Source organism: Haliaeetus leucocephalus, unplaced genomic scaffold, assembly GCF_000737465.1.
Source record: "Haliaeetus leucocephalus isolate CR32 unplaced genomic scaffold, Haliaeetus_leucocephalus-4.0 Scaffold536, whole genome shotgun sequence".
Classification (NCBI taxonomy): domain Eukaryota; kingdom Metazoa; phylum Chordata; class Aves; order Accipitriformes; family Accipitridae; genus Haliaeetus; species Haliaeetus leucocephalus.
The window spans coordinates 4,410,126-4,425,254 of NW_010972972.1; the positions used below are offsets into that span (position 1 = coordinate 4,410,126).

The 15,129-nt window shown below is 49.1% G+C and overlaps 1 protein-coding gene across 3 annotated transcripts in view; it reads right to left on the reverse strand.

Annotated features, from left to right (window-relative positions):
• Positions 1 to 2,927: 2,927 nt before the first annotated feature.
• Positions 2,928 to 15,129, reverse strand: part of CAPN5 (calpain 5) — a 53,553-nt gene continuing 41,351 nt past the window's right edge. For all 3 annotated transcript variants that reach the window (XM_010576609.1, XM_010576608.1, XM_010576607.1), the window contains 10 exons: positions 14,491 to 14,699; positions 13,863 to 14,055; positions 13,107 to 13,300; positions 12,299 to 12,376; positions 11,537 to 11,732; positions 10,408 to 10,530; positions 9,691 to 9,887; positions 9,200 to 9,321; positions 5,995 to 6,131; positions 2,928 to 5,660 (listed from right to left, as the gene is read on the reverse strand). In XM_010576609.1, the coding sequence (XP_010574911.1) occupies positions 5,478 to 5,660; positions 5,995 to 6,131; positions 9,200 to 9,321; positions 9,691 to 9,887; positions 10,408 to 10,530; positions 11,537 to 11,732; positions 12,299 to 12,376; positions 13,107 to 13,300; positions 13,863 to 14,055; positions 14,491 to 14,699 (1,632 nt within the window). In that variant the 3' untranslated portion in view covers positions 2,928 to 5,477. The remainder of the gene's footprint in view (positions 5,661 to 5,994; positions 6,132 to 9,199; positions 9,322 to 9,690; positions 9,888 to 10,407; positions 10,531 to 11,536; positions 11,733 to 12,298; positions 12,377 to 13,106; positions 13,301 to 13,862; positions 14,056 to 14,490; positions 14,700 to 15,129) is intronic.

Consider the following 15,129-nt stretch of genomic DNA (forward strand, 5'->3'; position numbering starts at 1 on the left):
TAAGCTTTGCTTTGGAATGAGGGCGCCTGAACCCCTCCTGGGGACCAGGACGGCTGAATTATTTTGGTGATGCTGCAGAAGTAAGAAGCAATAAGAGGGAGCCTCTTTCCTCCAAAGCCACACCAGGAACTCTGCTCAAAATATGGGAGAAGTGACAGCACAGCCACCCTGTCCCTTCCCCAGCCCTTGGAAACTCCCTGCTGGAGCCCAGCCCTCTCATGGGAACCAGCTGTGAATAGACCCAGCTGACTTTAAGCTTGAGAGATGATTTATGACCACCTGAGGCCATGCCCAGTTTCACCCAAGCCCTACTCAGTGTGCCAATGTGATTTGCGTGGGTACGAGGGCAGATATTGGCTGTGCCCGGGAATTGCTTCGCTCTGGACTGCATCCGATGTGCCTGGAAAGGGTTCAGACTTGGGCAGCCTTTTCTTGTGCCCAACGCATCCCATGGGTGTGTGGGAAGGCAGCGAGGGAGGCTCTGCCAGGGACAAAGAGCTGGACGTGCTCCTCTGCCTGCACCACTGGGTTTGGAGGTGGGATTTGAAGAGCACGAGGAGCCTTTGGAGAACTGCTCAGCACACGCTCTCACAGCTGCAGGTCACGGGCTAATCCCTGGGTATTTAATACCAGGGACATTGGCCAAGGATGTGGTAGCACCTGAGCAGCTCTGAGGGACAGGCGATGAACCCATGCCCTTGCTGTACCTCTGTAGCCCTTCTTGCTAGTAATTCCTGGTCCTTTTGAGCAGCTGGAGGCTCATATCCATATGGGGGATGGAATGTATATGGGCGTTAGGGTGGGAAGCTGCAAGGTGTAGGGGACCCCATGTGGAGGAGAAATATTCCAGCGTTGTCCTGCAGCCATGGTAGGATGCCTGTTCCTCCGTGAAGATGCTCTTGCAGGTCAAAAGGGACTCTGAAGTGTCAGTTTAGTTAGTTTAATGTTAGTGAGCAGAAATCCCTGGCAGATGGCAGCGCTGGAGGGAAAAGGAGATGCTGCAGATCCTTGGGGAGCCTGGGCTGGATCCTGCCTGGAGCTGTGCACCACTCTACTACCTGCTGCTGGTCTCTGGACATGCACAAGCTCCCCACATCTCCATGCTGATGTGTTGGCGTCCCACACCAATTCCAGCATCCCTGCCCATGTCACCAGCCCACATGTCGGTGTGCACCACCAGCACAGGGACAGGCAGGGCTGCAAAACAATCTCCGCTTTCAAGCCCTCTGCCCCAGTACCAGCAAAACTGAGATGTGGATGCTGGTGGGGAAGCATGACCTCCATGCCTGCAGGATGATTTGTGGCTTATCCAGGTTTGCATAGACCTTTTTCTGAATGTGCATAAAGCAAGACTTGGTAAAGCCACCTGGTCTACACCAGAGCGCTTGTGCTCTAACCAGCAACAAGTAACACAGCCCCATAGGTGCTCAGCCATATCTGTTGCTCAGGACATCCTCCAGGAGAGTATTAGGATGTTTGGGAGGCTGAGATGTTTGTAAGGCTCTCCCCTGAAGAACGGTCCTTGCACGCTGTTTCAGTGATGGAAGCAGAAGACTAGGATGCTCCTTCCCCTCTCTAGGGTTTGGTGACACGCTTTGTCCCAGGGGATGATCCCAAGAGCAGGAGGATCTGGATGGGTGCCCCCACCCCACAATAAAAAGGCTTTTTCCAGATGCCTGAAAAAAAGGATGCCTTTTTGCTCCAGGCTCTTGAGGGGGACGCTGCAGAAGGGCACAGCTCCTCCGTGCTGCAGAGACCCCGAGCACAGGCAGGCGGTGGAGCTGGGGGCTGAGGTGGGAGCAAGACCCCAGCACCAGCACGCTGGGACCGCGTGTTACAGCAGCAAGACTGGAGACTCCCACGGGCAGGGACAGGCTTTTCAAATGCTCCCAACGTGCAATCTGCAGGTTTGTTCTTTGAGGGAAAGCTATCCAAAAATCACATCCTCCTGCTGCTTTGCCTGTAATCCTTTTTTTTTTTTTTTAATTTTTATTCAATCTGCAGAGCTTTTCCCAAGTCAGGCGAGGCTCAAAAAACCAAGTTCCCTGCACTGTCATGACTTTGAGGTATAGGATGCAAAGGTTTTAGAGTCAGAGGGGGCTACCCTTCCCCTCCACGTTTTTTCCCAGTGAACGTGAGTGTATACTTGCATGAAACCTTCACACAGATCGCCTTGTCTCAGTCTCAAAGTCCGCAGAGAAAATAATTTGAATGGAGTTTAGTGAATCAAGCAAATTGAAAAAGCTCTGCAGAGCCACCTTGTGCCCATCAAAAGCATTCTGGAAGAACACAGCAGTTTAAAGGCAGGGAGTCTGAATAAAATATACACAATTTATTTATAGGAGGTTTACAGCTGTACAACGTTGGCTTTCTGTTTGGACCACTCTCTGATCTTGTGCAGCATGACACGTCAGTGCCTTTGTTGATGAAGACAAGTCATAGCCTGCTTTAACATGCAGATGTCAAAAGGATTTCACAGAGTGTAACGGCAAGCTACTTGCAACCATTGAAATGATTAATAAAAGAAATGGAAAATAAATCAGAGACATGTCCTACACCACCTGGGAGGGACTGGAAAGTGCTTATCAGACCTGCCCTCCCCTCAGATAAAAAAACCCTGAATATTTCTGTTTATTTCATTCAAAGAGAAAAGGCATCAACATTAGGAATGGCATTGCAATAACTGCTCTCCCCCATCTGCTCTACAAAAAAGACAAGACAAAAAAAAAGCAACAAAGGTAATTTTTGTCATTCTATTGGAAATGTAGGGGGAAGGAGGCTTCTGCTCTAACCTGTCAAAAGTTTTTGAAAAAAAATAAGGACAAATATTACTGATATTAAGACATTTTGGTCCTGATACAGTGTGATGATTTTTTTTTTTTTTGAAGAAGAAGCTGTTAAAAAGCTGCCTTTCCTCTCTTTATGGCTTGATTCTCTGTAGGAAGGAAGGAAGGAAGGAAGGAAAGAGGCTGCCTATCGGTATGAGGGCACCGCTAATCCTCAGCAAGCTTCAGCGCCATCCCTCGGGGATCACGGTGCAGTTTGGCACATGTCAGGGCACTCCTGCCCAAATGGCTCTCATTTCCTGAAGCTATCAGTAGCCTGATTTCCTGAGAAAACAAGGCTAATGCAGGCAGGCTGGCTACCCTCATCTGATGATGATGGCGCAAAGCTCCTGTGATGTTCTCCCTTAGCTAAATAGCTCTTCTCCCTGCCAGGTGAGGTATCTTTGGGCATCACAGTCCCTCTCACACACCACTCTGAACGTGAGCCTGTGAGATCTTCTCCTAGGACCTCAATCTTGCCTTCTAGCCCCAAAATGCCGCTTCCATTTATTTTCAGTGATGAGTCCCATGAACAAAACCAGAATAAAATCAAAACATCTCTGAATCAGTCTGCCCAAATTCAAGGATTTGCTTTGACCTTGGGATCAAAATGTCACTTTACCAAACCAGGAGTGTTTGAGCCAATTCTGCAAGATGCTGAACTAAACTAGGTCCCAGTGATGGCACCAGGAGTTGGAGGGCACTCAGTGCAAGCCAGGAATAATTGAGACCTGGAAAGAGCATCCTGGGGGTCACTGCTTGCCTCTAAGTCCTGGAAAGAAAGACCTAAGAAAATAAGCAATTTGGTCAAAACCCCAATTCATAACCACAGGAGGTAAACTCTGAAGATGAGGAAAGGGGAAAAACAGCCTGCAAAAATCGATGAAGTTGTACCGTATGCTTCTGGATGCACCAAGAATTGAGCTGGCAGGTAATGTGACTTTGGAGAACATCTTACCACATTACAGACTTAGTAGATCTTTAAGGACTTTAAAAGAAAATACAGACTTGCAGCACAAATAGGAGCTTTTAGTAGGACAAGCAGAAACCGTACTTGCTATAGCAAAAGGAGGCTTTCCTGTTCACTTGTCCTTGCAGGCAGAGGACTCTGCTCAGGCCAAAATCTACCAAGATTACAAAATTACATCATATCTATTCATTTCCACTTGCATGCAGGTGACTCCAAAAGATTTGCTTGTTAGAAAATCTGTCAGGAAAATCCCTTAACTTGCACCATTTTTAAAGGCACATGAATTGAAAAAACCCAACCTAAACAATAGGAGAAAAAAAATATGCTTTGAAACCTGCCCTGATCAGCTGCTGAAAGGCCAGATAAGCGTTTGTTGTTTGGCTTATCTGGGATGGTTTGTAAGAAGCCGGATTCTGCCACCCAGTGGAATAAGGAAGATAAACCCAGTCTTCACGGCAAACAGGAGCAGAGCATGGCCCTAGACACAGCCCCAAGGATGCGTTTGGGTTGTGCTTGTGCGACTGGCTCTAGCACTCTGCAAGTCATCCTCCAGGCCAGGACACTGGAAATTAAAGGTGAGAGATGGACACTGGTACGAATGAAATACTCCCAGCATTTTCAGGCTGCACTGGGAGCAGTGCTCCTCTTCTCTCCTCTAGCACAATCTAATATCCCACTATTTTTTAAAACAATTTGGGAAAGCGAGGCACTGAGAAATGATGCGCTGTATGCAGCAGTAAAGGTGGAGCCCATTGAGCAAAGCTCCCCATCCCTTGGACCTGACACTTTGGCCTTCAGAGGAACTGATCTCCTCTTACCTAAACACCGAACGGCCCCAGCAGACAGCCCACCCCAGCTGCCGGGGTGACCTCTTGGGATGGGGACTGCACGAAGACATGGAGACAGCAGGCACCACGGCAGTACGAGAGGCACACGCAGGAGCTGAGTCCAGACCAATTCAAAAACTTGACCCCAGAGAACAGTTGTCCCACCACTGTTGTTGGCATCTTTGCATCCTTCACAGTTGCGTGGGGTCGAACAAGACTCAGGAGGAGACGGCTCATCCCTAAAATGATGGAGCCATTAGTCTTGTTGCCCCTGTGGATTTGGGACTGCCTTGGTGCATTTTCCTTCCAGTTGCAGCATGCAAACCCATACCCGGAAAACATCCAAAAGGCCCCAATCTATTTTTCCACTTCTTTGCTGAGGTGCCTCCACAGAGAAGCGATTAAAGGGCAGTTTCACGGGAGATGACTCCACGCACGCTACTCTAAAACCAAGCAGACACATCGAAGACGCACTGAAGCAGCTGGTGGGACCGCGGTGGCCACACGTGTGCGTGGTGGCACGTGCGTGCCAGCCCCGTGTAAACAAACAGCATCAGGGCATCGTGCTCTGGCTGTCAGGACACACAGCGTGCTCGCAGCGATCCCCCGGGGCACGCAGCGGCGACGGGGGCTGCAGAGGACGCCAGCAGAAGGATCGTTGCGGTTCCCCAAAAAGGCACCATTTTTTAACATTGAAAACACAAGATTGGCTCCTTTGAGTGGAATGCATGCATAGTTCATATACACTTTGCAGCTGGTAGGTAGGCTCTGTGCGTGTGTGTATATATATGTATGTATGTACGTGTGCATGTTTATATACACATATGTTGCACCGGAAGAAGAGTCTTTGAGTACTTAGACATTGGTGAGAATGTTACTGCTGAGCAGCCTCACAGCGATGGTTCCAGAAAGATCATTTGATCTCCTGTTCCCCTTGTCCTGGAGGTGCAGCGTGTGCACGGACTGCCGGTCGCTGGGATCCCCCGTGAGCACCACTTGGCCCAAGAACTCGTCGCTTATTAAGTTGTGGTTCCAGATCTGGGGAAAGAAAAACAGACATGAGAGCAGCTCCTTGAGGGATGCAGCCAACCTTCACGGAGAGGAGAAGGGGTTATGGGGGACCTGCTCTGAGCTGGAGACGTGGAGGTGGTCGAGGTGTGGGGTGTTCACTCTGCAAGTGAGAGGGGCCAAGGACATGCATTTACCAGATGTCACCGCTCAGCCGTGGTGGTGAGAGGTTGAGCTGCATGAACTGTTGATGCTCAGCCTTGGGGAATAGACCCGCTGTGGCCAGTGTGAAGAGAGGGCAGGTGGGGGGGTCCAAGTGAGAGAGGGTCTCCATCCCTTGTCTCACTGCTCGCCTGCCAGGTACCTGAACAATGATGGGTTGTCCTGGCTTCTTGCGGTAGAAGAGCCCTTTCACGTCAAATTCTGGAGACACCGTGTTCTTCTTCACTGGAGAGCGAACTTTTTGCCCTTCGCACTTTATGATCACATAAGGGTCAGCTCCTGGGGAGAGAAAAGGGAATTTTTGCTTTGTTGTAGCTCCTGTAATTCCTCAGACACCCCTTTTCCAGGGATGTCATGCAGTATTTTTCCTCCATATCCCACCGGAGAAGATGGGTATCTGCCAAAGAGTTCATCACACCCCAGATGAGGTCCATGAAGCTCAGCTGTTAGGCTCAGGCTTACTTCTGTTAGGTGACATTGTCCCTGGGCAGCAGGTGGTGATGGACTGCTATGAAATGGCCACCTCTTCCTTGACCCCATATTCTACATAAACACTCCTTCATCACTCCAAATCCTCCTGACCTTTGGGATAAATCTTTCATGGAAGACACCACCCTGCTCAACTCTCCTTTTGGGATTAGTTCTGCTGAAGGCAGGCAGAAATAATGCCATGGAGAAGAGAAACAGGCTCATAGAGGTTGTTTCAAGCAAGGTAACACCAAGAAGGCAAGGGCCTGCAAGCTGCAAAAACCCCAAAACCCCAAAAACTTCCAAGCCAGCGTAACCCTGGTTTTACTTTAAGGTGATAACTAGCTACCTCAGCAGGGACTGTGCTTTTCACCCCTACAGACAAATCATTGGCATATCTTCCTCCTAGATTCAGTGAGACTCAAATGCTGCAGGGGCTGTCAGTATAATGACTAATGTTGGTGTAAGAAACATGCTGGGTGGTCAAAGTGATGAGAGATGGCAAAATGCTGAGCCAAAATTAAGTGTCAAGATGTGTTAATTTATGAGATCCAAAAATGAGACCACTGGGGCACTGGGAAGGTGTGGTGAGCAACCAATGAATGGGAAATATATTTAAATACATTTAATATATAATATATTTGATATATTTAAAAGGCTTTTAAGAGGTGAAGATGGTTCTTAGAGTATTTGCTGTGGTCAAGAATCCAGGGAGATCAAAATGTCAAAAAGGATCATTGGTGGTAGTGAGAGACATGGGGAAGAGAAAGACTGGGCATTGACAGGCAACCAGGTGAAATGAGTGGGAAGTGGAGGAAAAAGTGGGAAAGGAAAGCTATTGCAATTATCCCAGCTGGAACAAGACAGTCATGGGGAACAAGCAGGCCACAAAGATGGAGAGTAAAGTTACCAAGTTCACAGACTACCAGCCTACAGCTGGGCGGTACCTGAGCTTCCAGCAGAGGGAAAGAGTCCCTCATTAGTGAACATTTTCCCCTTACGAAACCAGTGCTCGTTTGGGGATTTTCAGTGGAGAACGAGCTACTGCTATGGAAATTTAACTGCCAGAATGCATTTTCTTACTATGACCTTTAGTGGCTATGATGGAAACACAGACCAGGTGGATGAGTTTTCTTGTCCAAGGAAATGTGGAAAAGAGGAGGAACAAATCACCCCCTTCTGAGGGCCAGGGATTTAAGAACCACATCTTTGATTGCCAGACCACCTCCTCACTAGCTTTCTGTTTGCGAGGACCTGGCTCCCCTGGTGAGACACAGCTGCTGGATTTCACAGCTGTTTTTCCAAACTAGCCTTGTCTTTTGGGATGTCCCATTAAATCCTCATATTCCATCAGCTGGAGCCAAATTCCTATCTGTAAATCACTATTTCCAAAGTAGTGTGAAAGGCCTGGGCTGGGAGATGCGAGAGATGCTATTGCACTGGAAAGCACCAAACATGCACGCTGTTGGTGGTGGGACCTGAACAGCTGGAAAACAGCTGGAGGAAAGCCATTCCTAAGAGCCTCTTGCTGAAAAAATATTTTATGGCTCCAGAATCCACACGTACCCTTGTCCAAAGAAAAGATAAACCTCCTTGTTTCTCTGAACAGTTCAGAGACCTTTGGCTACAGATTTCCCTGCATTGCTACAGATACACAGAGCTATTGTGAGTAAGCCAAGAAAAAACAACCTGCCTAGGGTAAAATTCCCTCTCCAGACACCAGACAGGATAGAAGGACTCCCTTTGTGGCATGTGATAAATAAGCAAATTGGGCTAGTCGTTGCCCTAAGGAAGGATCCTGCTCCTTACTTTCAGGGCTCTAGTGATACGCAGCCCTGACAATAATGCTTGGGTGAAAAAAAAAAATTAATTAAGTTTTTAATTTAGATTTTTTAAATTTTAAGTTTTCAGTTTTTATACTTTAAATTTGGCTTGAAAGTGCCTGGCTAAACCTTGCCACATTCGACATGTCCTTGATTCAGGAAATGGGGAGAAAGGCTAGGATCTGGTCTGTTCCCATGGCCAAAAGGCATTTGCTTCTCTAATCGCAACCTCTAGACCCTTCATCCCTGCTTCGATGAGCTCCCATTACAAGTCATCACTACCCCTGGGTTTCTTGGTCCAGATGCCCCAGGGGCTCTTGCCATGAGCTTCTGCGTGGCTGCAGGACATGGTGAGGCATGGTGCTGCTGCTGTCTTTCATGCAAGAGAAGCGTTAGATGTCAAAATTGCATCAGAGCATGGTAGGACCATGAAAATGAACCTTCAGAGGACCAAGGAGGCAGAAACATAGTGCACTGTGCTCATGGTGGCTCAGGTCATCTCAGAGGGCTCCTAGTAGCCAAGTGTGGAGAAGGACTTACAGGAAATAGAGGGAGGGGCTGTGGATCTACCCCACCCCAAAATGAGCTAAATATGACTTACCCTCTACTGATACACATCTATTGAGCCTCTGGTGGTGAGCACTACCCCAACACGTCAGCCTGTTCTATTGCTTCTCTGTCTTTCCTACTAAAAAGCCCTTAAATACAATTCCTGACTTTCACAGCTGCTCATACTCGTGAGGAAAGCCTGGATTGTTACAGGACCACTGCTAAGGGCTTTGGGGAAGTTTTGGGACGATCTCCCGAGGATCTTAGACAACAGCCTAAATATAACAGCTCCCAGATCATGTCCATAGCAAAGAAATTAATTTGATTCTCCATGGACTTTCTCCTCCTCTGGTGTCTGAATCAGGCATGTTCACTGAAAAAAATATCTGAGGACATAACAAATCCCAGCAACCTCCCACCTCATGAAACCACCTCCCCTTTTTCCCACTGAAACAACCACTTCCCAACTCCTCCAGGACTAGACAACAGGCAAGGAAAGACCAGTACCTCCTTGGGAGTCCTGATTCTTGAGCCCAGCCGCGGCAAGGACATGGATCTGGGATACCACTTGCGGGTAACCACACATCCCACTCCAGCAGGTGTGTGGTGGCTCATCCAGCATCAGCTCTCTGCAGGGAAAAACCATGTGGCCTTTAAGAGATGCCCAGCCTTACCCCATGGGCAGGCCAGAGAGTTTGCTCTAGGAGAATGGAAGGACTATGCACTGTCCACTGTCAGACTCTGCTCCCCACTCCGATCTCCTCAACCTGGGTTTGGGATGCTCTCCCATGTCATGCTTAGAAGCAGAGCGGGAGCTTGTCTGCATGTCTGTGGTGAGACCTGTAAAGATGCCCTGTCTCCCGGCCACCCTTGAAAGGAAGCCAAACGCCAGCTCCAGGTAAGGCTATGACCAATTCCAACCAGGAAAACCACATGTCAAAAGCACAGGGCTGTCTCCAAATAGCCAACTCCTCCCCATCACTGCTCTTGTTCCTTACCGGCAATCTGAAGGCACATCTGTGAAAATCCTGAGAAGGAACTCGCCTACGTGACCGGGGTCAAAAGTGGTGGGGATGATGACGTAGCGGCCTTCCTTCAGGTCCGTCCTCAGGAAGACACTGCGGGAGTTGATGTAAATGGAGCTGGCCACCTTCTGCTGCAGGGTGTGCATCCGATAGTTCCTGTTCAGCTCCACCTGGGCAGAGACCACAGCGGGGCAGTCAGCAGGACAGCACTGGCTGACAAAGTATTGGTATCCACCTTGGGGGGGGCAGACTGCAAGGACTGACCCCGCAGTGCTGGGAAACCTGGAGTTAAGAGAACCAGCAGAATGGTTCCAACTGGGCTGGATGGAAAACAAGTGTGGACGCGGCTGTCCCAACCCTGTTGGCTCAAGGACTCGTTGTCTCTCGCATCCCAGCTTGACACTGGAGGCCCAGCAAGAACACAAAAGGATCAGTCTAATGGATTTCAACATTTGGAGATAACAGATTAACCATTGCTTTTAGCAAGGAGAACTTGTCCACTCTGTCACTGTTCAGCTCTGAAATCTCTCATCATCTCTAGAGGGGGGCAGGCTGTGCTGAAGGCACTCCAGAGGCACCCAGGTAACGCTTAAATGAACAATACCAATCGTCATGCAGGACTGATGTACCACTCCACCACTAACAAATTTATGGGGGTATTCAGGCCAACATGCAGGAACCACGGTCTACCTTATGGATATCAAAGCCTATGGCCAAGTTCTCTCCTTTGCCCTCTTTGCGACTGGTCCTTTTTGGCTTCTGCTGGATGGAGATCAGCACTTCATCTTCTGCCTTCTTCACATCAAACACATACTAGAAGCAAAAGCAGGAAGGTAAGGGAGGAATTCTACTAAGACAGGATCACTGGGCATGGGTGGGGGTGGGCACACAGTAGAGTTAACCTCAGCTTCTCCTCACCCACCTCACTGCAGGGCCAACCTGGCTTCAGTACCAGCATTGAGAGCCCATACCCACTCCTCTCGGGAACTGGCATCATCTTGCCAAACCAGAGACATTTTTGGCTCATCTTAGAAAAAGACTGGGAAATCCAGTCTTTGAACTGCTCAGCAGAATCCAAGGAGTCTAGATGCAGTCTCAGACCAGAGACTTTCACTGCTTGCAGTCTGCCACAAGTCCTCCTACGAGGCATGGAAGGAGGAACTCATGTTCACAGAGACCTAAGATGAAAGCTAATACAGAGCTGGAAGCAGGAAACAACTCTCCCACATCCTTGATGACAACTCCTGCAATGGACCAGACCACCCTTCATCTGCTTGTTAGGTGAAGGACTCACAAGAACTTGTCCCATGTTACTGAGAATCCCAGTTCAGAGCAGGACAGGACAGAAGAGCTTGTTCTAGGAGATGAACTTCAGAGCAGGGCCTTTTCTCAAGGCCAACCTAGAAGGAAATAGCCCTATAGACTACACCTGTCCTGGTAAATTAACAGTGCCAAGGTTTGGGCAAAGGAACTGGAATTTAATGATTCAGACATCCAGATTGTTGGAAATGGTTCCTGGCTCTGTTTGACTGGCACCAGCTAACACTGCCACCCTGTGGCACAGTTTACTGTTTGCTTGTGCCAAGACGCTCTACACCAGCCACTTGGATGCAGTCTCCCTGATAAGAGAGTTAGGTCAATAGAGTTGGCCTGGATGCTGGTCATGCTGTGCCAGGGGTCTCAGCCAGAGAACCGTTGTGAGCACATTTAATCTACTAGACGTCTGCTAGCCACTTTGGCCTTCTAGGTCCCTGTAGCAGATTTAAACACTTGGAAGCACATAGGAAGGCTCCAGAAGGTCCTCTGCTCCATGACTCACTTGGGGGTTCTGCAAAAAGGTGTCCTTGTGGTTGATACAGCCTCCACAGCGGTTCTTCAAGGGGTCACTGTTTCTGGTCCACGCCCCGTGTAGCACTGCCTCCTCCCAGGTCTTGTGGATGCTCAGGTAGGACGTGTTGATGAGACGGCACTTGATGATGTCCGTGAAGTATTTGCAGAAATCTTCGAAGGTCATCCTAAGTCAGGAAAGGACAGAGCTGGGTTGTGCTACTTCATTCCCCTGAACAGTACGCTGCAGGGATTTTCTTGACCACCTGTTAGAGACTGTGTGTGGGTGGCCTCTGATGCCTGATGAGTAACAAAAAAGATGGAGATACCTTTCTCCATACATGCAGTAAACACTTCTTCATTTTAAACAACAGAGCTGTGTGTTTTAGAGTGGGAGAAGCAGAGCAGCGGCCCTTCCTCCACACGTGGGTACCCGCTGTATTGAAATGCACTGGTGAGGCTGTTAAGTTCAGCACATTCATAACAGGTTCCCAGTATCCTGGTGAAATGGTTGGGACCCAGTGTGATACAGAGCAGCTTGCAATCCTAGGGTCATGGCCATGCAAAGCTAATACCCATGGGCTCAAGGAGGAGGCTTCACTAAAGATTCTAGGGCTTGGAAGGCCATTTGCTCTGGATAGCTGTATGCATGGAAATGACTCACATGGATGTACGCATGGAAATGACACAGGCTTCATGAGGTGGGAGGACTCTGTGGGCATGGCCCATGGCAATAACCCCAGGAGGGACTCACCAGAACTCTCCATCGTCTTCCACTGTCATCCCCATCTTCTCTCTCTCACTTTTACTCACCTTCTGCCACTCCTCAGATCTGTGGGAAGAGTACAGGATCATTACTGCAAGGGCAAGGGGACACACAAGAATTCAAGAGGCTACTTGGCCTTGGCAGGATCTGTCAAGGGCACAAGGCCTGGACAAAGCTCCAGGCATGCAACCAGTCCCCATACTGCTCTTCTGATGAGCTCATCTTCCAAACATGGGGGGAGCACAGCACGGCTTGGAGCTTCAACTTCCTTCATGACCAGAGAAGCTGAATCCAAAATCTTGGCAAGATTTTGTTTGGCCAGTACAATCACAACCCTATCAGTGAAGATAACAAAACGGACTCTGGCCAAAGGTTACACCAGCCCTTGGTTCTTCATCCCATCCACAGACACCACCGCAGTCAGTGGTGGCAGTGGTTAATTGTGTTGTAATTTTTGCTGGAGCAAGACCGGGAGTGGAAGGCTGAGCTATAACCATCCTTCACTAGCGTGAACATGCTGGTGATTTCACCACATCACCCATCAGAGCCTTAATGACAAGATCTGCCAAGCTCAGCCACCCTCCTGCTGTCCTCCAGGGACTCCAGGGCAAGGAACGCATCCACCCCAGTGAAAGAGCAGGTTTAGGACATGGGTTGAAGCAGCATCCTACAACTGCCCATACAATGCTATCCTGCAGGTGTGGATGTAGCCAAATTGTCTCATACCTCAAGGCTTGCACTAGCCCAGCTTTTTCCACCAACAAAAAAGGTGCTGCTGCTGCCCATCCTAACTCACGTGTCACTCCAAGGACCGTTCCATTCCCGCTCGCCCCACGGGTTGCGCATGCGGATCATGTCCAGCTTCTCCGACTTGAAGAAGGACAGCAGGCCGTGGCCCAGGCGGACCTTCCGCACGTCCGTCACTGCGTATGCGTGGCCCTTCACCAGTCCGCAAGCCAGGCGGGCCTCCATGTCAGCTGCTGACGTGGCCTGGGCAGGGGGACACAGACAGTTCTTGTACCAGGGGGATGTGACTGCCTTTGCATGGACTGGGAAAAAAAGGAGCTCAGATTTCCCTGCAGTTTTCTCTGAGCCAAAAAGAAGTGCGCCAATGCTCAGGGAGAGAGCCAATTGCCTTGGCAGATGTATCAGATGCTGTTTTAGGTCCTAGATCCTTCCTGGTCTTCATCTGCTGTATGAGGTCTCTGAGCTCCCATACTGTCAACCAATAAAGCTCATTCTACTGGTTATCATGGGAGGTCTGGCAGTGTTTGTAGAGATGTCCATGTGCAGACACTGAAACGCCTTTCTCTGGAAGTGAATCCTCTCCTAACATTTAAAGGGTGGTGGGATGAATCTGGGCTCTCGGACATAGCAATGAGGAATAAAGAGGGCTGGCATCCAGGTTGGACTCCTTGTGCCATCCACAAGAAGTAGGAACCCTTGGCTATAATTTATCTGATCTAACTTAGAAGTCTCTGACGTGTAAGGAAACTGCATCCTAAAATGCCTATTCCCATGAGACCGTGACCATACAGGTAACATCTCTTACTTTGATGGAGCAGCTGATGAGGCCTCCCCGGTTGTGCACCTTCAACACACGCTCAAAGAGAAGGTTTCGCTTGGCTTCATCAGCAATGTAGTCCCCTTCGGTCAGGTCGATAGGTTCAGAGACCCCACCAGTAAAGTCTACCAGGGCATCAGCTGTGTTGCCTCCATCCAGGGCCTCATAACAGCCTGACAACCTGGAAGAGGGTGACAGGGATGGCATAAAAACACTAGCTTGACATTTTAAGGGGCCTGGGGCAGTTCTTGGGGCAGCCTGGAGAACAGAGATTTATAATAAAACTTTCAGTGGGTGAGGACAGCAAACTAGGGTGAAAAAATAAGACCCATGCTGCTTGCAGCACTCTTGCTGTCACAGGACAAAGTAGAGGGAACCTGAAATCTCTAGGATAGGTGTTACTTAAGCAAACATGGAGTTGGAGGATATTTTGCTTTGAGGATAAATTAAGGCTGGAGAAGGTTTTTTTCTTACAGTTTCTGTCTGTTTGAGATATGTCCCACTCCTCCCCAGGAAAGATGTTGTTTCCACTGGTGCAAACCAAGTGATGAATGAACAGAGAGGAAAACCAGGGTGCCCAAGTCCCAGTTTGTCCTGCAACTGCCTGGGTACCTACTTGGCATAAGCTTTCTCCACCAAGGCGCACCAGAACTCGTTCCTGGAGTTGGAGTGGCAGTAGATGAGCTGGTTGTGGAGTGTGGGCAGGCGGTCATCTATCACCACGTCCAGCCACTGACCGAAACGCCAGAACTGGAAATGGAAGATGCCCACGTAGCTCTCAGGTTTCTCGGGATTCCACTCCTGCTCCTTCCAGTCTGGGATGACCTGTAAGAGAGGAGGCACATGCACCTAGGTTATTTCCTTTTTTGCTCGGTTTGACTCTCATCCTGGAACTAGCGTAGATAATATCAAAGACAAGGAAGAATATGAGGGGGGGTGGACTGGCTTACAGCCTGTTGGGGCCAGATTTTGGACCTGGTTCCTCCAATGCAGACTAGATTAACATGTACTGGAATAGCTTAGACTTCATCGCGCCTTGGAAGATGGAGCCAAAGATCATTGTCCTCTTTCTTATAATTCTACCCTGGACACCTGCTGCCATCTACTGCTGTAGACAGGCTATTGGAGCAGAAGAGTCCCTGGTCTGCCCAGGGATGCTTATTTTTATGACCACATTTTTGTTCATTTTAGTGTCAGGAGGCTAACACTAAGAGAGGACACCTTCTTTGATTCTCTTACTTGATTCTGGTGTGAC